At 42.3% G+C, this 23,253-nt stretch overlaps 1 protein-coding gene across 1 annotated transcript; it reads right to left on the bottom strand.

The window, feature by feature from the left end:
• Window positions 1-19,366: 19,366 nt before the first annotated feature.
• LOC308531619 (N-formyl peptide receptor 2-like) lies at window positions 19,367-20,425 on the bottom strand (the record flags this gene model as incomplete). Its single annotated transcript, XM_081108628.1, has 1 exon — window positions 19,367-20,425. The coding sequence occupies exon 1, from the start codon at window positions 20,417-20,419 to the stop codon at window positions 19,367-19,369; it is 1,053 nt and encodes a 350-aa protein (XP_080964754.1). The 5' UTR covers window positions 20,420-20,425.
• Window positions 20,426-23,253: the final 2,828 nt, after the last annotated feature.

Below are 23,253 nucleotides of genomic sequence, written 5' to 3'. Positions count from 1 at the left end.
GGCACAAGCCAAATGATCTTTTATAAACACAAATCATACCATGACATTATTCTGCTCAACACCCTCCAAAGGCTTCCAAACTCCTAACTCAAGCTCACCAAGCACTCGTGGATCTGCTCTGGGTAACCCTCAGACCTCACACATCTGCGGTCCTCTCTCACCTGCTGTCTTCTCACACACTGTGATGGATCCACACTGAATTCCTTCGATTTGTTGAACATGCCAACCTCATTGCCATCTTAGGGCTTTTGTACCCCCTGTACCTTCTGCCTACTATGTGTTCTTTCAAGTTTCCAACATGTGGTTCTTTCTGAATATTATTATTTTTTTTAAAATATATTTTATTGATTTTTTACAGAGAGGAAGGGAGAGAGACAGAGAGTTAGAAACATCGATGGGAGAGAAACATCGATCAGCCGCCTCCTGCACATCTCCCACTGGGGATGTGCCCGCAGCCCAGGTACATGCCCTTGACCGGAATCGAACCTGGGACCCCTCAGTCCGCAGGCCGACGCTCTATCCACTGAGCCAAACCGGTTTCGGCCTGAATATTATTATCTTAGATATTATATTCTCAGAGAGGTCCTTGCTGACTCACAATGTAAAGCAGCTACCCCAGGTACAGTCTGTCTCACTAGGTACTGTCCATTTATTTATTTTTATTCTAAACACCCTCCACATTAGTACATATGCTGCAAAGATTACCAAGGTTTTTCAGTACTGTATTTCTACAGTCACTCTGTCCAATAAAAACATAAATGCAAGCCATAAATGCAAGCCACTTATGTGACTTGCAAATTTTTTACAAAGTAAAAGAAATCAATTTCAGTAATATATTAATTTCATTTTTTACCTTTAAATTATTTTAATTGATTTTTAGAGGGGGAGAGGGAGAGGGGAAATCATTGATCAGCTGCTTCCTGCATGCCGCCCAGCGAGGACCAAGCAGCAACCTGGGTATGTGCCACACTGGCAGGGCTACATTAATTAATCTTAATAGTATTTTTATTTAACCCAACATTTCAAAAAATATGATTTGAACATGTAACTGATATAGGAATTACCACTAAGATATTTGATATCATTTTTGTACTAAGTCTTGAATATACGAAATTCATTTTTGACTACAACACCTCTCAGGTCAGACTAGCAAGAACTCAATAATCATATGTGGCAAGTGTATTCTTATTGGACAGTCCAGCTCTAGAGCTCAGGAGGTATCTGCCACAGAGTAGATATTCAAATAATAATTTTTAAATTATCAGGCTTCCAACTTACCACCAGCTGAGACCCTGTTCCTGTGGCCAGTTCCTGTCTTCCTGTGGAGTCACTCAGGCAGGAGGGCTTCAGCACTTTATTGAAGGGGAAGGGGGAGGGACGATGGGGCTGGAATCAGGTGACAGAAACTCAGAGCTTTTTTCAGTTCTCATAAGTCACTCTTGATATAGCGTCAGCATGCTATCCTTAGAAACTTAATGTCTGAATGTTCCCCTCGCCTCCCACCTTCTGTGGGAGACAGGAGTTCAATCCTCTAAATATCAAAGAGCTGGGTGTCCTGGCCCTTTCTCTTTCAGAGATTCAGGGAAATGAAAGGAACAAGTACTGAGGTGAGAAGAACTTGAGGCAAACAACAAAAACCAGAGATAATGGTTAAACAACAAATTGTTTCTCTACTCACATATCACTTCTGCCACCAAATGTGTAGGTTGGTTCTCTATGGAGAAATTCTCCAGTTCTCCGTGGACCTGACCTGCGTATCCTACAATTCAGGCTGACACTGTCTATCTGGAATTAGGGCCAGATCCCACAAGGTAATGGGCTCAATGCCAGAGACTGCTCTCACTTGCGTTGACAATTGCAAATCCCAGGTTGCGAACTGTACTTCTAATTGAGCAGCTATAAGTCAGGTGTTGTTCTGATCCTCTCCTTTGGTTTGATAATTTGCTAGAATGGCTCATAGAAATCAGGAGGACAAATTACATGTCTGCCAGGTTATTATAAAGAGTACACCTCAAGAAAGCTAAATGGAAGAGATACACAGGGCAAGGTATGGGGGGAGTGTATGCACAGACCTTCCATGTTCTTTCTGGGAGCACCAGCCTCTCTAGGTTGATGTGTTCACTAACGTAGAATTTCATCAGATCTCATTATTCAAGTGTTAATATAGCCTAGCTGATGTGGCTCAGTGATTGAGCAGTGACCCATGAACCAGGAGGTCACGGTTCAATTCCTTGTGGGGCAGATGTCAGGGTTGTGGACTTGATCCCCCGGTAGGGGGCGTGCAGGAGGCAACCGATCAATCATTCTCTCCCATCATTGATGTTTCTATCACTCTCTCCCTCTTTCTTCTTCTCTCTTAAATCAATAAAAACTTATTTTTAAAAAGAGTTATATTATAGAGCTTAGTCTCCAGCCTCTCTCCCACTTCCCCTTCTCAGAAGTTGGTGTGTGAGGCTAAAAGTTACAAAGCTTTCATCACTTGGTCCCATTGAGGCTATTCAACTCAACTCATTAACCAAAATTCTGGTTTGACCAAAAGAGCTCCTCATTGCCCTGGCTGGTTTTGTTAAGTGGTTAGAGCATCAGCCCATTCATCAAAGGGTCATGGGTTCAATTGCCGGTCAAGGGTACATACCTGAGTTGCAGATTAGATACCCAGCCCCAGTTGGGGCATATGTGGGAGACAACCCATCAATATGTCTCTCTTACATCGATGTTTCTCTCCCTCTCTCTCTCTCTCCTCTTTCCCTCCCCACTCCCTTCCACTCTCTATGAAAGTCAATGGAAAATAATATCCTCAGGTGGGGATTTAAAAAAGGTGAGGCTTCTCATGAATAAAATAAGACCCTCTCATTCATTACTCAAGAAATTGCAAGGTTTTTAGGCTTGTCCCTAGAACCTGGGACAAAGACCAAATATGCTTCTTTTTAAACCACAGTTGTGCTCAAATAAACAGTACTCAAGAACACTCACCCAGCCAACATGGCTCAGTGGTTGAGTGTCCACCTACGAACCAGGAGGTCAAGGTTCGATTCCTGGTCAGGGCACATGCCCGGCTTGCAGGCTCAATCTCCAGTAGGGGGTGTGCAGGAGGCAGCCGATAAATGAGTCTCATCATTGATGTTTCTCTCTCTCCCTTCCTCTCTGAAATAAATAAAAATATGTATATTACAAAAAAAGAGAACACCCAACATCATCTCCAAGATTGATCTTCTAACCTTTACTTCTGAATGAGATAATTTGTGAGTTTGCGGAAATGGGCCCTTTCTGAGTTTTAAGTACCATCACAGTATACAGTGTTGTTCTCAAACCCAGTGGATACATCCAGGGAGAAAAGTGGAGAGACAGAAAACAAGAGTCCAAGAGATAGACAATTTTTCCCCCTCAAATCACTGTACAATTGGTATAAGTTACAGCAAACCTGTGAATCACTTAAACCATGAAGACATTTATTATTTTTAAAAAATTGGAAGGAGGTAGTTTCTTGAATCTGAATAAGAATTGAGTTGCCCTAGGTGGTTTGGCTTAGTGGATAGAGCACTGACTTGTGGACTGAAGGGTCCGGGTTCAATTCCAATCAAGGGCACATGCCTGGTTGCAGGTTGGATCCTGCATAGGGGGAATGCAGAAGGCAGCTGATGAATAATTCTCATCATTGATGTTTCTATCTCTCCTTCTCCCTTCATCTCTAAAATCAATAAAACTATATTTTTTAAAAAATTGAGTTAATTCTTCCACTCTATTATCCTATTGGTTATTTGTTTGTTTGTTTTTTGTGATTCCTTGAACATGTCCACAAAGTGGCTGCTACTATTCCAGACATCACATCTACATAACCTTTGAAGCCAGAAGGGAGGGAATTGGGCAGAAAAATGGACTCTATTCACATACCTATCTCATTTAATGAAGAAGGAAAATCTTTCTAGAGGCAAATAGGACCACTTCTTATCTTCCATTGGCAGAACTGGGTGACATACCCATCTGTAGCTCAATCTGTGGCAAAATTAAAAACATTTTTGGTTGACTGAATTGGCTTAGGATGAAGGTATATGCCACCTGAATAAAATGGAGTTCATTTATCAAGGAGCAAGGGGTGGTAGAGATTAATCAGTCATAGACTCTACCCTGGAGAAACTGACCAAGTGGATGGAGATATTAGAGAGTGAAGTGCTTAGTTACCAAAGAGTGGGGTGTAAGTAGTGACAGGGAGATTCTTGGGTCATTATGGGACCCCCCCAAAAGGAACAGCTAACTCGTACTGACAGGGTTTAGGGTCACTTCCTGGAGGAGGTAACACCAAGGCTGAGAAACTCAAAGACAAGAACGAGCATTGCATTCCAGGCCGAGGGGAGTGAGAGTTCACAGGAAAGGCCCACGAAATAGGTTACATTTGGTTATTGGAGCACATGGCGAAGCAGAGAGCAGGAAGTGATGAGTCTGTAGAAGGTGACAGGGTCATTGCTTAGTAGGTCTTGAATGCTACAAGAAGGACTTGGCATTTCTCCTTTGGAAAATGAAAGGCCATTTAAGCAGGACAGGGATTTGTTGGGTGTGTGCTTCGGGTGGAAAAATGTCCTAGAGTCCTGCAAAGGGATGGGGTTGAGACTGTTCCCATTGGAGGCAGAGATCCAGGAGTGGAGGATGTGGCAGGAGATCAAGGTCAAGCTGCCGGAGAGCCACCAGGTCTGGAATAGTGTAATCGGAAGGAGATGCTGCTTGGGAGAGATTGTCCAGGCTTAGCCGACTGGCCTTGGAGACTGGATGGCTATAGGGAAGGAATAAAGAAGAAGGGCCCTTTTGTTTGTTTGTTTGTTTGTTTTTTGTTGTTAATCCTCACCCGAGGAAATTTTTCTATTGATTTTTAGAGAGAGTGGAAGGGAGGGAGGGGGGAGAGACAAAGAAACATCACTGTGAGAGAGACATCGATTGGTTGCCCCCCACACTTGCGATGGAATCTGCAACCCAGATATGTGCCTTTGATGAGGAATTGAACCCATGGCCCTTCCGGGGATGGGTCGATGATCTAGCCATTGATCCACAGTGGCCAGGGCAGGAGGACTCTTTATGAATCCCACATTTCTCTTTTTTTTAAAATATATTTTTTATTGATTTTTTTTTTTTTTTACAGAGAGGAAGGGAGATGGAGAGAAAGTTAGAAACATCGATGAGAGAGAAATATCGATCAGCTGCCTCCTGCACACCCCCTACTGAGGATGTGCCCACAACCAAGGTCCATTCCCTTGACCGGATTCGAACCTGGGACCCTTCAGTCCGCAGGCCGACGCTCTATCCACTGAGCCAAAACGGTCAGGGCATGAATCCCACATTTCTTGATTGCGGTTCCAGTTACTATTAGTACATAAAAAGCCACTCAGGAACATAGTTATGTAACACAACTGTGTAGGGAGAAACTCAGTTCTTCCCCACTGTGTGTCTCTGTGTGTGTATGTGTGTGTGTGCGTGTGTGTGTGCGTGCGCGCGCATATCCTTTACTTTTACCTAGAACACTTCACTTCCGCTCACGAAAAGCGTGTGGAGTCCGCCCTGCCCTCAACAACAAGCACGTCTCCTCCACCAGCTGGGTGTCCTACAATTTAACTTAATTCTGGAGATTGCATCAAATCTCACAGATTAAGGGCTGAGTCTCACATGACTGACCACCCACACTTCAGATACCAATCACAAGTTCATGTTGTCCCTTGTGCTTCTGACCAACCAGCTACAGATCAGAGGTTTCCATGACGCCCTCCATGGGTTTGATTAGTTTGCAGAACTCAGGGAAACACTTAACACTTCTCAGTTTATTAAAGGACATGATAATACCGATGAAAGCCAGGTGAAGACATACATAGAGCGATGTCGGGGCACAGGCACTTCTGTCCCCATGCAGTTAGGGTGCATCGTCAACCTCCTGCTGTGGACCTGTTCACCCCCCTGGGAGCTCCCTGAATTGTGTGCTATCAGGATTTTATGAAAGCTTTCTCATATAGGCATGACCAATTATTAAGTCCATTTCCAGCCCCTCTCCGCTCTCTGGAGAATGGGGGTTGGCAGGACTAGTTGAAAATTCCAAGCTTCTAATCATGGTTTGGTCTTCCTGGTGACCAGCCTCCATCCAGGAGCCCACCCACAGTCACCTCTATGAGACCAAACGATGCTCCTGGTGCTCTTTTTTTATATATATATATATATATTTTATTGATTAAGATGTTACATATGTGTACCCTCTACCCCCCCCCCCCCCTCCGCTCATGCCCTCACCCCCCCCGTTGTCCGTTTCCATTGGTTAGGCCTATATGCTTGCATATAAGTCCTTTGGTTGATCTTTCTCCCTTGCCCCCACCCTCCCCTGCCTTCCCTCCAAGGCCCGACAGTCCAATCAATGCCTCTCCGTCTCTGGATCAGTCCTTGTTCATCAATTTATGTTGTTCATTATATTCCACAAATGAGTGAGATCCTGTGGTATTTATCCGCTCTCCAGTTCCATCCATGCTGTGGCAAATGGTAAGAGTTCCTTTTTCTTCTTCCTCTTCTAAAAGAATACCTTTCAGCATTTCATATAATGCTGGTTTGGTGGTGATGAACTCCTTTAGCTTTTTCTTATCCGTGAAGCTCTTTATCTGACCTTCCATTCTGAACGATAGCTTTGCTGGATAAAGTAATCTTGGTTGCAGGTTCTTGCTATTCATCTCTTTGAATATTTCTTGCCACTCTCTTCTGGCCTGCATGGTTTCTGTTGAGAAATCAGCTGACAGTCGAATGGGTACTCCCTTGTAGGTAACTGACTGTCTTTCTCTTGCTGCTTTTAAGATTCTCTCTTTGTCTTTTGCTCTTGGCATTTTAATTATGATGTGTCTTGGTGTGGTCCTCTTTGGATTCCTTTTGTTTGGGGTTCTCTGCGCTTCCTGGACTTGTAAGTCCATTTCTTTCACCAGGTGGGGGAAGTTTTCTGTCATTATTTCTTCAAAAAGGTTTTCAATATCTTGCCCTCTCTCTCCTTCTGGTACCCCTATAATTCTGATGTTGGTACGCTTGAAGCTGTCCCAGAGGTTCCTTACACTATCTTCATATTTTTTGAATCTTTTCTTTTTTCTTTTTCGGTTGGGTATTTTTTGTTTCTTTGTATTTCAAATCTTTGACTTGATTCTTGGGATCCTCTTGTCTGCTGTTGGATCTCTGTAAATTATTCTTTATTTCAGTCAGTGTATGCTTAATTTCTAGTTGGTCCTTTTTCATGTCCTCCATGGTCTCACTATACTCATTGAGGGATTCATTAAATTTATCGGTGGTTTCCATAAAATTCTTGACAAACCTTATAAATGTGGCCTTGAACTCTATATCCAGTCGTTTGCTTTCCTCCATTTCTGCCATTCGTGACCTGTTTCTTTGTCTCCGCATTTTGGCTGCTTCCCTGTGTTGATAGAGTGGCCCTGCGCGCCAGGTGTCCTGTAGGGCCCAGTGGCTCAGCCTCCCCAGTTACCTGGGGTGGACACTCTTGGTGCACTCTTGGTGCCTTGGTTGTTGTAGGATCACTGGGAGGAATTGACCTCCAGGCCAATTGGCTGTGGGAATCAGCTGTGTCTGAAGTGGGAGAATGGTCCCCCTCTGACCACTGGGCACAGTGGCTCCTGGATCTAAGGAGGTGCTAATTCAGCCTCTGCCTGAGGCCACACAGCAGGAGCCACGAAGAGGCTCAGCTGTGAAGCAATGCAAGCCGCTGCGGGGCCCTGGGCCTTCTCTTGGAAGTTCCGGGTCTGCCTGGCTCGGCTGCAATTAGGTACATTCACATGCAAAAGCCTCTGCCACAGCCTGGGTGGGGTGGGGTCTCAGGGAGTCAAAAGGGCGGAGAAAGAAGCTATGGCTGATTCTCCGCCTGGAGTCGCGCGTCTCAGTGTCCCGGTAACAGCTGCAAGCACCTCTGAGGGAAAGCCGCCCTCAAGTTCGCCCGCTGCCGCCTGACAGACCAGCTTCTCCCCGTATGAGTCCTGGGTCCCCAGAGACTCACCGGAACTGGAGTTCAGAGCAGTCGGGAGCTTGTGATTCAAAAAGACAGCTGCGTCCTCAGGTGCCACCCCCTTTCCGGGCGTGAGCCGCCGCCGTACCTCTGCACTTCACCTCCGCAGCTCCTCTGGCTCTCAGCGTGCCCCTCTTTTCTTCTAGTTGTAGAATTTACACTCAGCCAGCCTTCCTGTTGTTCTGGACGATGTTTGCTCCGTCCTTTGCGGTATTTTTCAATTGTTGTGTGAGGCGACAATTTCCCGGTGTTTATCTATGCCGCCATCTTAGTTTCTCCTCCAAAATGTGTTCCTGGTGCTCTTATCACTTAGGAATTTACAAGGTTTGAGGAGCTCTGTGCCAGGAAAGAGGTGTGTGTGTGTGTGTGTGTGTGTCTAAATATTGGGGCAGAGGCATCTATATGTACATGTACACAACAACCATTTTATTGGGTTAATAAATTGTGTGGGTTGCAAATTAGAATAAGGCACAAAAGAGATGCTTGTTTCTAGCCAAAGACCCAAAGGTTTGGGGGTGACTTGAAGGAGACCGACTAGAGTCATCTCAGGCTCCTTCATTCACGAGTCTGTGCCTCAGTGGAAATGACTCAAAACACTTAGTGAGGCTGGCACTGGAATGACCTACACAAGGCCTCTGAAGCATGGTGGCCTCGGGGTAACCAGATTTCTTGCACGATGGCTGCCTTCCTGCAGAATGATTATTCCAAGAGCGCTAATAGAACAGGGGTGGGCAAACTTTTTGACTCGAGGGCCACAATGGGTTCTTAAACTGGACGGGAGGGCCGGAACAAAAGTATGGATGGAGTGTTTGTGTGAACTAATATAAATTCAAAGTAAACATCATTACATAAAAGGGTACGGTCTTTTTTTTTTTTTACTTTTATTCATTTCAAATGGGCTGGATCCGGCCCGCAGGCCGTAGCTTGCCCACGGCTGTAATAGAAGCTTCATGACCTTTTCTGACCTAGCCTCCGTATTCATGCGGCATCATCCCTACCTCATTCCATTGGTCAAAGTAGTCCCAACCCCACCCAGACTCAAGGAGAGAGGGAATAGGCCCTAGCTCTCAGTGGGAGAAGTGCCAAAGGATTTTGTGGCCATTTTCTTTAAAATCACCACACTGTTGTAATTTGGTAGATTTGAGGGCCATCACTGAGATGGAATTTCATGAGGAGAAGCAGAATGTTAGTTTTCTAGGGCTGTCATAACAAAGTACCACAGACTGTGTTGCTTAAACAAAAGTTAATTCTCACAGCCTTGAAGGCTGCAAGTTTGAGATTAGGGTGTCAACAGGGTTGGTTTCTTCTGAGGACTCTTCGTGGCTTGTAGATGGTCATCTTCTTCCTGTGTGGTCACATGGTTGTCCCTTTATGCGTGTCTGTGTCCTAATCTCTTCTTACCAGGATACCAGTCAGATTGGATCTGATCCCATCCTAATGACTTTATTTTAACTTGTGATCTCTTTAAAGACCCTATCTCTTAACACAGTCACATTCTGAGGTACTGGTGTTTAGGACTTCAACTTATGCATTTGGGGGGGGGGGGCGGGCGGGGAGAGACACAATTCATCCCAAAATACAGACTTATAGGAGAAGGTAATGAGATCAAATTCTAGAGATGGGCCTGAAGGGACAGAGCAACCCATGATGTCTGGAATTTAAGAGCAAAGTCTGAGCTGGAGATAAGTATTTGGAGACTATTAACTGAGGTGTAGTTGAAGCCTTCAGTGTGAATAGTTTCACCCAGAGAGACTGTAAAACAAGATTAAGAATTTTCTTCTAGTATATAGATAATCATTATTGCACAAGAATTCATGCTAAGTGCTTTGCATGAAATAGCTTATTTGTTTTACTCAAAAAGTCCTCTGTAGGTATTATTATTCTGAATTCATCGATGAGGTGATTGAGCTTCAGGAAAGTTAAGTCAGGGTCACATCCACCTGTTTTTATATGACCCGAGAGGCAGAAATGGGTTTTCCTTTTTTTAATGGCTGAAGAAAACCAGAAGAAGAATATTCAGTTGGTTGAGTGTCGTCCCGTGCACCAGGAGGTCACCGGTTCAATTCCTGTTTTTTTAAAAAACATTTAAAAATAATATTCTATGAGGTTATATAAAATCCAAACTTCAGTGTCCTTAAATAAAGTTTTATTGGCACACAGCCATGCTCATCATTTACATATTGCCTATGGCTGTATTCATGCTATAACAGCTGAGCTAAGGAGTTGTAATGGAGACCCTAGGGCAGTGATGGCGAACCTGTGACACGTGAACTCATTTTTTTGGTTGATTTTTCTTTGTTAAATGCATTTAAATATATAAAAGAAATATCAAAAATATAAGTCTTTGTTTTACTATGGTTGCAAAGATAAAAAACTTTCTATATGTGACACGACACCAGAGTTAGGTTAGGGTTTTTCAAAATGCTGGCACTCCGAGTTCAAAAGGTTCGCCATCACTGCCCTAGGGCCTGTAAAATGTAAAATATTTACTATCTGGCTTTTTACAGAACACATTTTGCTGACCTCTGGGTCGAATGACTACCAGTTGCAGAACTTTTCAAGGGCAGACCTGGGTGTCCAGCCCGGACAATCTGGCTTCCCATCTCAGGCACCCTCATTTACTGCGACGTGGCTATTCACATAGCTATATGAAACCTTGATTATAATTTAAAAAGCTAATGTATAAAGTAATTAAAGTAGATATCTTTATTTACAAAAGCAAAGCAAGTAAATTTAGTAAACTTATATGTCTGATTCATAAGGCGCAAACGCTACCCTACCTCCAGCCTACCCAAAACGCAGGCCGTTAGAGGCTTCTGCAATTAGAATTCCATCTTAAATTTCTGCTGTTGGATTTTAAGAAATATTTTGCTACTTTATTTTGCCCTCCTTAGAGTCCAGAACCCTTATAACATTTAAAATATATGTATATTAGTAAAAAATAGTTTTAATTTTTATTTAATTAAAGCTTTCCATGCAATTTCAAGTATTTTAGATTGGCTACATTTAAAATATTTCCTTTCAGACGAGAGAACAAATTCCTTTTTGGATGACTCCAGGCCCTTGGAGTTCTCCAAGAATCATCCCTCGGTTATAGCCTTGAAATTTAACCTGGAAATACCATCAAATATATATTTAAAGATTATATACTTTTTCTAATTATTAAAAGATATTAATGAAATTTAAACTGTTTTTTGTATTAAAAATTTAGTTGGGATTATAGAATTAATCCTCCTTTTTAATTAGACCAATGAGCAACATATTTTGAATTCCTAATTATTTCAGAGAAAACACAAAAATTATTTTCTCAAAATTTCTATACTTTAGGCATTTTGTTATTACAACTAGATAATTTCTCCCAATTTAATTTGAATTCTAAGAAGCTTCAAATTTCAGGTGGCAAGTTAAATACTCAGCATTTCTCAGATTAGTAATACATTTATATTTTAAGGATGTATTACCAATAAAATACAAGCCATATTCAATTAACAGATTAAATTCTATCCTCTAGATTTTTTCTTTTTAAATGAGGTAAATTCAGGTTAATATTTCAGTATTTTTGTCATTTTAAAATATCCAGATATTTAATAATTTTTATTATTTAATTCAGCAATGTTCTAAAGTCTTAAGTTACCAAAGGCTTTGGAAAACTATGTTTCTGGTGAGAAGGCAGGGGCAGGGGATTTAAAAGCGCCACTTTTTTCTTTAGAGATAAGGTTTCTGTTGCCCTCACAGGCTTCTCTGGCTTCTCCGCTTCTGCAGGGAGAAGAGTGACTGGCCCTTTATCATCAGCACGTTATCACTGAAAAGCTTTACCACAAAGTCTAATTTGCTTATAACTTCCTGCACATTAATGTAGCTGATTTCGCACATCATTCTACTGTCCCAGTCCTGCTAACATTTCATAAGATATTTGAGCATTCAGCCAGGTTTATCCTCCTCAGTCTCTTTAAAAGTCTTTGGCAAATGAGATACCGTGTTCCACAAGGAGAAACAGTTTGGTTGGAGGCAAGTTTTTCCCCTGCTGCTGAACTTTTTTCAAGTTTTGACCCACTCTTTACCACCATTCAGGACCTAATATGTACCTTCTTCAGGAAACCAAGAGTTATGTTCTATAATAACATGCAAAAACTGTAAGAGATTACCTTCTGAAACTTGAATTCCTTAAGCATGCAAATAAAAAATGTACAATAAAGTTTCTTAGTTTTTAAGCCATATTCTGCCCCATTAGCCTGGCTAAGGAAACGTTCCCACCCTGCTTACCAATCGCGACTTCTGCAGCTGATCGTGGGCTTCTGTGCGCAGTGAAATATCTCCCCACCTCTACGGTGAATTCTTTCCCACCTCTTTCCTCCATTTATTTGTTTCTTTTTTTAAATGTCACTATGGATTCAAAAGTTATTTTATTCACTGCTTCATCATCTTTGCTGTCATTGTTTTGAGCTCATATTTCCTCATGTTTGGCCAATGCAAGTCCTATCAACTTGGCTTCTGTGTACTTTTTTAATCCTTACCCGAAGATATTTTTCCATTGATTTTTAGAGTGGAAGGGAGAGGAGAGAGAAGACAGAGAGAAGCACCAATCGGTTGCCTCCTGCACCCCCCGGGATGCTCTGACCGTGGAGAAACACTGGCCAGGACAACTTCTGTGTATTTTTGACATGTTCCAACCATTTTGTGAGTACTTTATTTTGGTCCAGGCGCCTTTATTTTCCTTGCCCCAGTGCTGGAATCAGTGATTTCTCCAAGGTGTCCTAGGTTTTTAAGATGCAGAATTGTATTTAGAAACAATGTTCAGGGTGCTAGATATCCCCCTTGCTACTGAGGTCATTGCTTTTTAGGCTCAGTGGACAGAGCTAGGAATCACACTCCTATATATCTCTGTGTATGTATATAACCATGAATCACACTGATTTAAATCCAACACGTTGGACTCATCCTAGTCTTCCCCCTCTCTATGTTGTTCCTCTATTCTCCAACAGTGTCAAGATCTTTCTCTCATTATTCTAAAAATATTTACTTATTTCCTCAGTCCCTAGAATACACAGAAAGGAATTTTAGAGTAGCTAATCCATACTTTGTGAAAAACTTACTCACTAGAGTTAATTTTCATTTATAGTTATTTTTTGTCCCAAGTGTTGGGTGCAGAGTTAAAATACAGTGTTGAAAAGTTACTTTGACATTTTCCAAAATCACTTTGGTGTGGTTATGAATAATACATAGTTAAATTAGTTATTTTCTTTGTATATTCTATTTTAGAAATTTTCTACCCATGCTTGTTTATATTTTTGTGTGTGTGTGTGCAAAACATTAGCATGGCTCCAGCTGTCAAGACTATGCTGAAAGTTTTGTGTGTTTTTTTTCTCTCAATTTGTTCATGTGATGTATCACGTTTATTGATTTGCGGATATTGTACCATCCTTGCATCCCTGGGATAAATCCTACTTGGTCATGGTGTATGATCTTTCTGATGTACTGCTGGATCCGATTTGCTAGGATTTTGTTGAGGATTTTGGCATCTATGTTCATAAGGGATATTGGCCTGTAATTCTCTTTCATTGTGTTGTCTTTATCTGGTTTTGGTATGAGGATGATGCTGGCTTCAAAGAATGAGCTTGGAAGTGTTCCTTCCTCTTGAATTTTTTGGAATAGGCTGAGGAGGATAGATTTTAGTTCTTCCTTGAATGTTTGGTAAAATTCCCCTGTGAAGCCGTCTGGCCCTGGGCTTTTGTTTGCTGGAAGCTTTTTGATGACTGCTTCAATTTCTTCCATAGTTATTGGCCTATTGAGATTTGTAGATTCTTCCTGATTGAGTTTTGGAAGGTTGTATTTTTCTAGGAATATGTCCATTTCCTCCAGGTTGTCTAGTTTGTTGGAGTAGAGTTGTTCATAGTATTTTTTAACAATCATTTGTATGTCTGTGGGGTCTGTTGTTATGCTGAAAGTTTTATATAATTTTGTATACAAGTATTCAACAAAGAAATTCATGTGATTTTTTTTTAGTTTATATACTTTCCACAAAAAATTTCATACTTTCTGATTGGTGTTTTGAGATTCTTAGGATATATACCAAGAAGTCGGATCACTAGGTCAAAAGGCAATTCCATTTTTAAATTTTTGAGGAAATTCCATACTGTTTTCCACAGTGGCTGCACCAGTCTGCATTCCCACCAGCAGTGCACGAGGGTTCCCTTTTCTCCACATCCTCGCCAGCACTTGTTGTTTGTTGATTTATTGATAGTAGCTATTCTGACAGGTGTGAGGTGATACCTCATTGTAGTTTTAATTTATATTTCTCGGATGACTAGTGATGTTGAGCATCCTAATATATATAAAGAGCTAGGTGCTGTCATGACCGAACGGGCGACCAGTCACCATGAAGTGCTTGGAACATCTCTCGGTCCCCACCCTTGTCCCCCACCCCCCATCCCCGGAGCCGCTCACCATGAGAGAGGACTGGTGGCAGGGCGAGACTGGGGACTGTTGAGCGGTGGTGGCAGGCCGTGAGCTTAGCAGAGCAGTAACCTGGGCAGCAGTGAGTTTCGCAAAGCAAGCAGTTGGAGGATGCGGGTAGGCCCCTGGAGCAGAGCATCACGGAGCGTGCCTGGGCAGGGAGCTTCACATAGCGTTGCAGGGCGGCAGAGGCCATGCTGTTGGGAGTCATTAAAGATATTGGCTTAGACAAAGCCATCTTAAGAACTGTAAGTTTCTGGTTCCTCCAGAAACTCCTAATTACCAGAAACCACCTGTGTCTTGCAATTTGGCCAGCAGTTAAAAGATAAACTACCCTCACACAGCCGCTAAATCACACATCTCCGCTGATAAGCACACAGCCATCAGGAGCCCAATAAATCTCTAGTAATAGGTTACTGCCCATAGACCCCTTTACCCACCCCCCGTCCCTAAAACAGTATATATCCTGCCGCTGTAGGAATAAAATTTGAGGCTTGATCAGAACTTGTCTTGCCTCCATTCTTTCGTGTCCCTTGTTTGTCTCATTCTCCTAGGGTGTCTCTTCGTTCCCCCGTTGTTGTCCCGCGGGTCGGGGCACCATGCGACGGAGGCCAGGTTAGGCCTAGGGACGCTAACCACGCACGATTTCGTGTGCACTGGGCCGCTAGTATTTTCATATGTCTATTGGCCATCAGTACGCCCTCTGAAGTGTCTATTTTTTAATTGGCTTCTTTGTATATTTTTACTCATTTTTTAATTGAATTGTTTGTATGTTTTTTGGTGTTGAGTTTTATAAGTTCTGTGTGTTTTTTTATGAAAATGCTTAATCAAATTTGAATACAGAGTGGAAAGGAACAAAAAAGAGGAAAAGAAAGAAAATAAATTTCGTTGTGTTTGGGAGAAGACGTGATGAGGAATAAGGTGGGATAATTTGTTTTGGTGAAGCCGGGGGACATTGTCCAATTGGACAGACAAGTAGGTAAGGTTTTCTGCTGGGGTCCAACCCCAGCAGGTCCAGGGGTCCCCAAAGGTGTGGATGGAGTCGGCAAAGAGGGAAAGACTCAGAGGCAGTGTTCACTTGATCAGCAGCCTAGCCAGGATCTCTAGCCAAGTTCTGGTTAGGATCTCCAGCCAAGTTCTGGCCAGGATCTCCAGCCAGGTTCTGTGTCCATGTTCTCTTGCTAGGTTCTCCAGCCAGGTTCTCCAGGTTCTCCAGCCAGGTTCTGTCCAGGTTCTCCAGCCAGGTTCAGTCACCAGGTTCTAGTCAGGTTCTCTTGCCATGTTCTATCCAGGTTCTGTAGCCAGGTTCTGTCTCTAGGTTCTTCAGCCAGGTTCTGTCGCTAGGTTCTGTCTATAAGTTCTGTATATATATTTTTAGAATATATTTTATTGATTTTTTACAGAGAGGAAGGGAGAGAGATAGTTAGAAACATCGATGAAAGAGAAACATCGATCAGCTGCCTCCTACACTCTCCTACTGGGGATGTGCCCACAACCCAGGTACATGCCCTTGACCGGAATCAAACCTGGGACCTTTCAGTCCACAGCCTGATACTCTATCCACTGAGCCAAACCGGTTTCTGCAAGTTCTTTATAGTTTTTTGGATATTAACCCCTTATCAGATGTATCATTGGCGAACCTAATCCACATTTAAAAAATACTCCCCAAGCAATCCTGCTGGAGTATTAGTTGTAGATCAACATGTGGGAAACAGGTACCTAGATGGTGTTTGGAGCTGGGTGAGGCCTGAGATGGGAATGTGAGAAAAAATATCCTTGTTCAATCCTCAGTGTCTCCAAATTAGGAAACATTTACACTTTACTTGGATTTTCTTTATCTAGTAGCAGTGGTAATTCTTAGGGTGGAATGAGATAACAGGAGAGATCTCCAGACTCTTCCTGTATGTTCTCAGCTGAAGGGGACTTCCTGGATTTAAAAAGTACAAAGCTTCTATTCCAGTGGTTCTCAACCTTCCTAATGCCGCGACCCTTTAATACAGTTCCTCATGTTGTTGTGGTGACCCCCAATTTCATTGTTAAAAATTGAACATAATGAAAGCATAGTGATTAATCACAAAAACAATAGGTAATTATATATGTGTTTTCCGATGGTCTTAGGCGACCCCTGTGAAAGGGTCGGTCGACTCCCAAAGGGGTCGCAACCCCCAGGTTGAGAACCGCTGTTCAGAGGCACATAGAAACCACTCTAGGTGACTCACAGGGAAATTAATGAAGCATTCCTAGAGCTTCTCTCCCAGTGAGGTCATGAAGCTGAGGCTGAGGCAAGACTTCCATTTCCTTGTTTTGCGTTTTAGCCACAAGGTGGAGCTCGGTTTCTGATAAGTTTGTTTTCATTAGCCCTGGACATACTGAAGCTGGTCAGCCAGGATTGTTTGCTAAGGCTGCCTTTGCCCGGTCTGCTCCCTGTCCTAGTAAGTGCAAATGTAGAGAATTGCAGTGTTGATATGAATGGGTTGCCTGCTTCAAGCAGCCTGAATCCAGAAGCTATGAAGCTCTCCTGCTATTAAGGAAAAAGGAGCTAAATTTGATGGAACTATTTTTTTTTTTAAATGTGGACTAGAACAACCCCAAGGGGAAAAATGGATAAAAGATAAACATGAAGATCAGTACATTTTTGTAAAAGAAACAACCATGTACCACCAGCAAGTGAAGACATCAGTACTCCACAAGCCATCAGCCACAACCTGCTTTTCCTAATCACCTTTCCTCCTTCCGTCCACTTGTAACCACTATCTTGACTATTGTGGTGACCAATTCATCACTTTTCCCTTATAATTTTACTACATGGTGACATATCCCTAACCTGTATAGTGTAACTTTTAAAAAATATAAATGGAATTATGCTATCTATACGCTGTTGTGTCTTATTTTCTCAAGATGATATCTAAGATTCATTTGTATAGATGTAGGGTTTTTTTAATTTAAAAATGTATATTTTTATTGATTTCAGGGAGGAAGGGAGAGGGAGAGAGAAATAGAAACATCAGTGATGAGAGAATCATCAATTGGCTGCCACCTGCATGCCCCCTACTGGGAATCGAGCCCTCAACCTGGGCATGTGCCCTTGTGCTGGCAGTGGCAGCAGCAGAGATGTGATGGGGGCATCGCCTTCCCCTGATTGCCAGGTTGCCTCCCACCCCTGAGGGCTCCTGGACTGTGAGAGGGGGCAGGCTGTGCTGAGGGACACCCCCTTCCAGTGCATGAATTTTATACACCGGGCCTCTAGTATATATATATAATTTTTTTTTTGCCAATAAATTAGGAAAGCATTTTATACAATAAAGGGGAATTTGTGAGTGATTATTTGACGAAAGCAAGAAAAGAGACCGAGTACCATTATGGATTGATTGTATTTCAAAACACAGTCATCAATCAACAGCCAGAGTACTTTATTTGAAATAGAAAGTCAAAATCTGAGGTGGTCATAAAAATTTAAACAGAATGAAGATTTGTAAAAATTGTGGGCATGGGGATAAGAGTTCACTGGACATGGCTCAATTCATGACATGAGTGTAGAGATAATTTTAATTGGACATCAAAGATTCTCACTTGACACCTGCATGATACTGTTTATTGTTTCATTAATTCAATAACTACATATTAAGTATCTGTCACATATCAGATACTATTTTACACATTGGTTATCATGATTCATTAGAGAACAGACAGACCAGATCCCTGCCCTCAGAGAGCTTATATTGTCATTATGTAAAGGAGGCCATACCATTACTGTAAATAGTTATACTGTTTCATGCCAATACATTTGATAGTTTGTATGAAATGCTAAATTTTTTGAAAGTCACAGTTGATTAAAACTGACAGGAATAGAAAAATCTGGAGATTCTAACCACTACTCAAGTAATAGAGCCTGTTATTAAACCCTTCTCATAAAAAAAACCCCAAACCCAAATGGGTTCACTGGTAAATTTCTCTAAACATTTATAAAGATATAACACCAGAGAAAAGAATCAGGGAATCACTTCCCAGCTCTTTCCAGGAGGCCAGTATAAGTTGGTGTAAAACCTGACACAGGCATTAGAGGAAAGCAAAAGAACAGACCAATCTTCACATAAACATGAATGCAGAATTCCAAACCAGTCAAGTAAGATTTATTAGAAATATATAAAATACATCATGAGCAAGTCTGGCTTATTCTAGGAATACAAGGCTACTTTAACATTCAGAAATGAATATAATCACTGAGCCAATGTAGCTCAGTGGTTGAGCATCAACCTATGAGCCAGGAGGTTATGGTTTGATTTCCAGTCAGACCACATGCCTGGGGTGCAGGCTCAATTCCCAGTCAATGATTCTCTCTCATCATTGATCTTTCTACCTCTCTCTCTCTCTCTTCCTCTCTGAAATCAATAAGAATATGATAAAAAATATAATTTATGATGCAAATGAAAGGAAAATATAATATGATCATCTTAACAATTTCAGAAATGCATTTGATACAATGCAGTAGCAAGTCATGATTTAAAAAGGAAGAAACTCTTACAAGCTGGGTATAGAAAAAGAATTCTGTAGTCTGATAAGAAATGCTTACAAAACAGCCATAGCAAGCATCTTATTAAACGGTGAAGTACCAAAGTTGTCCCCTTAATATACTCTCTCATCTAAGCTCTAGATGCCCCATCCCTCTTTCTCTTCTCTACCCTTGTACTCTTTACCACCTCCACTAACCGCAGGGTATATGCTGTGGTGCCAAAGCCATAAATGACAGAAATAATACCCATAAGTCCATTTCTTCCGACCATTCTGAGGGCACCGAAGTAGTTGTCATGATGAGTGGCTCATTGTGACCCAAGGTAATATGAAGCTGGAATCGGGATCAGGGTAGGAACAGGCAGAGCTTGAAAATGTCCTCCTGCCTCCTCACATTGCCTGTAACTCAGCCTCTACAGGAGGTGAAGCAGATTTGGTTGTTGTATCACTGGCTGGGGCTGAGTCCTCGGTCATGGCCCTCTCCAGGCTGGCAGGTAGAGAGTGGATCAGTGTCTTTCGGAAGACTTGGCCAATGAAGACATAGAGCATTGGGTTGAGGCAGCTGTTGAAGAAGGCCAAGGATCTCACTGGGTTAACCAGGATAACAAGGACTTTGTACTTGCTACCGGGTGATATCTCTCTGGACCAAACTGTGTCCAGAAGGGCAACCAGTTGAAAGGGGAACCAACAAACAAAGAAGGAAGCCACAACAGCAGTGAGAACCTGTAAGGAACGGCTGGAATTAAGCATGCCTTTTTTAGAGAGCTTCACAGCAATGAGCCCGTAGCAGATAGCAATGATGGACATTGGCATAGTGAAGCCAATGACAAACCGGATGACCCCTCTAGCTGTCAGCATGGTGATGGCCACCTTCAGCCGCTCTTGAGGTGTGTCACCCCACGATACAAAGTTGAAAGTACAGTACACATTCCCACTGATATTTATTGTAGTCTGGAAGATGAAAATTGGCAAGGTAAGAACTAGTGCAAGAATCCAGGGTACAATGATCAGTTTTGTAGCCAGACTTACAGTGCGGTGGTTCTGGGCCCAGACTGGGTGCAGGACACAAATACAGCGATCCAAAGCAATGAAAGCAATGAGGAAGATACTTCCAAACAAGTTCATGTCCACTACAATGTAAATTAACTTGCATAGGAACCAGCCAAAAGGCCATTGTTCTTTCATGATATTTCTCACCATGAGGAATGGTAGAGTGGCCAGGAAAGAGAAATCAGCTAAGGCCAAGTTCAGGTAACACAAGGTGGTGACTGTGCGTGCCATCCGGAATCCAGCCACCCAGATCACAAGCCCATTGCCCAGGATGCCGAGAACAAAGGTGATCCCTTGAATCACCAATGAGATAATCTGCACAACAGTGTAGCCAGTAGACTCATGGAGCATCTCATCAGATGTATTCAGAGAGATGGAGAAGTTGGCTTCCATCTTGCCCACACCTGAAACATTTCAACAGTGGGAATTTATCAGCTGTGAAAATATCAGGCCAACATCAACTTTCACTATAGCTTCCTCTCCAAATAAGATACGCACTCTACTGAACCTTGTAGCTTGTCACTATAAATTTGACAGACTCTTGGCTGTTCCTTTGGGAAAGGATAGTTCTCCATATTCCCACAATTATTAACATACATTCCACCTATTAGGTTAATTACTTAATCAAGAGTGTTACAAGGCTTCTGTCCCTCAGCAGAATCCTGAGCTGAGGGTGTATAAACAACAGAAAATCAATGGGAGGCATCTTGGGCACAGTGAGGGAGCACTAGACTCAGCATGAGTGTGGTCACAACTCTTCCACCCATGACTGAATGCATAGATGCTGGCAGGCTCTGCAACCTCTTCCAGCCCCGGGTTCTCACAGACTCCCAGCTTCTATTCCTCTTCCTGTGAGAAACCTTGACCTACTATGGTGTTCGTCTCACCCAACTCCCCTCACATGGCTCTTGAGGATTGCATTGGTGAATATGTTGTTAGTTTTAGAGTGTGGTTTGAGTTTATAGTCGAAGAGGATGTTGGATAGTTACTGGTGATATGTAGTAATATATTACATCCTGTGTATTCTGTGCTAGAAGAGGTCAGAGAAGGCGACCCTGCTCTACATTCAACCCTCTGTGTTGTTTTTATTTTTATATTTTATTGATTTTTCCACAGAGAGGAGGGGAGAGAGGGATAGAGAGTTAGAAACATCCATGAGAGAGAAACATCCATCAGCTGCCTCCTGCACGCCCCCTACTGGGGATGTGCCCGCAACCACTGAGCCAAACCAGTTAGGGCTCAACCCTCTGTTTTTTATTGTTTGTTTGATATGCAGCTCTTCTCCATTTGGGATGCAAAGAATTTTCACCCACTGTATAGCTTCATTGTCTTGTGACATAAAGAATATGAGATTAATAGATTTAGTTAATATTTGTGGGGGTTTTATTAGAGACCAGGTATTATATTTAGTGGTGATCTAGTTACCTATGTAGGGATCTAGTTTGACCTTCATCAACTCTATATAATGTCCATTGTTTCCAGTTTTCATAAGAACAAATTGGCCCTAACCGGTTTGACTCAGTGGATAGAGCATCAGCCTGCAGACTCAAGGGTCCGAGGTTCGATTCTGGTCAAGGGCATATACCTTGGTTGCAGGCACATCCCCAGTGGTGGGTGTGCAGGAGGTAGCTGATCGATGTTTCTGTCTCATCGATGTTTCTAGCTCTCTATCTCTCTCCCTTCCTCTCTGTAAAAAATCAATAAAAAATATACATTAAAAAAAAGAATAAATTGATATTCTGAGCAATTAGAAGACGTGTAGAAGTCACTTAGCAGGTAAGGGGTAGAGGAAGGACTTGGAATCCAGCCTGATCTGTGTTCAAGTCCTTCCTTCACTACACAGCTGTGACAGACATTGCTGGATTCTTTTCCAACATCTGTTCCCCGATTTTTCTTTGCTAACCAAACCCAATTTTGAAAACTTTTCAGGGAAGATGTCTCTCAATTTTGGGGGTGCCTATGTACATTTAATGCTTGTAATAATGTTGCATGACATCCATTTTGAGCCCTCTTCACCAAGGGGAAACTATGGCCCAAGGCTTTCAGCAGTTTGTTCACCATCATGAGCCCAGCCAGTCAGTATACAACAGTCTTTGAAAACCAGACTGAACCAATTCCAGAGCCACGGCCTTTTCCTCTGTAAATACTGCCTTCCAAGATTACCTGGAGATGACCATAACCTAGCATGACAATTTGCCTCAATCCTCCCTGTTCATTCTTCTTTCCTTCCTTTGTCTTCACTCATCACTTTTACCGAATCTTCTATGGGATACTGCTTAATGTAGTGCAGGGTTTCTCAACCTTGGCAACACTAACATTTGCGACTGGCTAATTCTTTGTTGTGGGGGACTGTCTTGTACATTGTAGGATGTCTAGCAGCATCCCTGGCCTCTAAATATTACTACATATTATCAAATAGATGCCATTAGCAGCATCCTTCTGTTGTGACAACCAAAAGTCTCTGCAGACACTGTGAAATGTCCCCTGGGGAAAAGTCACCCCAGTTGAGAGTCAGTGTTATAGTGTAGTGCTGGGCTCAGGACTTAAGTCAATCTGTATTCTAATCTTCTCTCTGACATCTTCTTTGAAGGTCTGTTTCCTCCTTTACAGAATGATGTGATTTTGTGGTTAGTGTGGTTTGTAGGTGAAGATTAGATGAGAATAGACATGGAAATATTTTAGGCTGAACCGACTGCCTTTAACATACGGGAACTCTTGGTGCTCACCAGCCTCTGTCCTGTGTCCTGAGATTCAGTCCTGGTTTATACATTGTGGAAGCTCAAATTCAGGTCAAGACAATGCTCATAATAACCGTAATGACTACTTATGACATTTTCACGTGCCAAGAGCTCCTCTTTTAACTCTCACCACAACTCTCATGGCTTTTGAGGATTACATGCATGAATATGTTTTAAGCACTAAGAATATTTTGCGACTTTGTAAATATGGAATCATAGTGGCTATAATTAGTATAACCATTGTACAGATGAGGAAGTGAAGGCTTAAACTGGTCACATTAATTGTTTGAAACTTCCATTTAGAAAGAAGCAGAGCCCGCATTTGAACTCAGGCAGATGGCTTCCATCAGAAATGTGCTCTTAACTTTCTCCCACCTCATATTCCTTAAGCAGGGTCAGTTTCTTTCTACCCACCCACTCAGCACCTCACAGTTCAGTCAGGAGCTAGATTGTGCTCAATAATGTCTAAAACATTGGTTTCAAATATGT

Source organism: Myotis nattereri, assembly GCF_964212035.1.
Source record: "Myotis nattereri genome assembly, chromosome: 15".
Classification (NCBI taxonomy): Eukaryota; Metazoa; Chordata; class Mammalia; order Chiroptera; family Vespertilionidae; genus Myotis; species Myotis nattereri.
The sequence above is the reverse complement of the archived record's forward strand: the minus strand, read 5'-3'. Positions and strand labels throughout refer to the sequence as shown.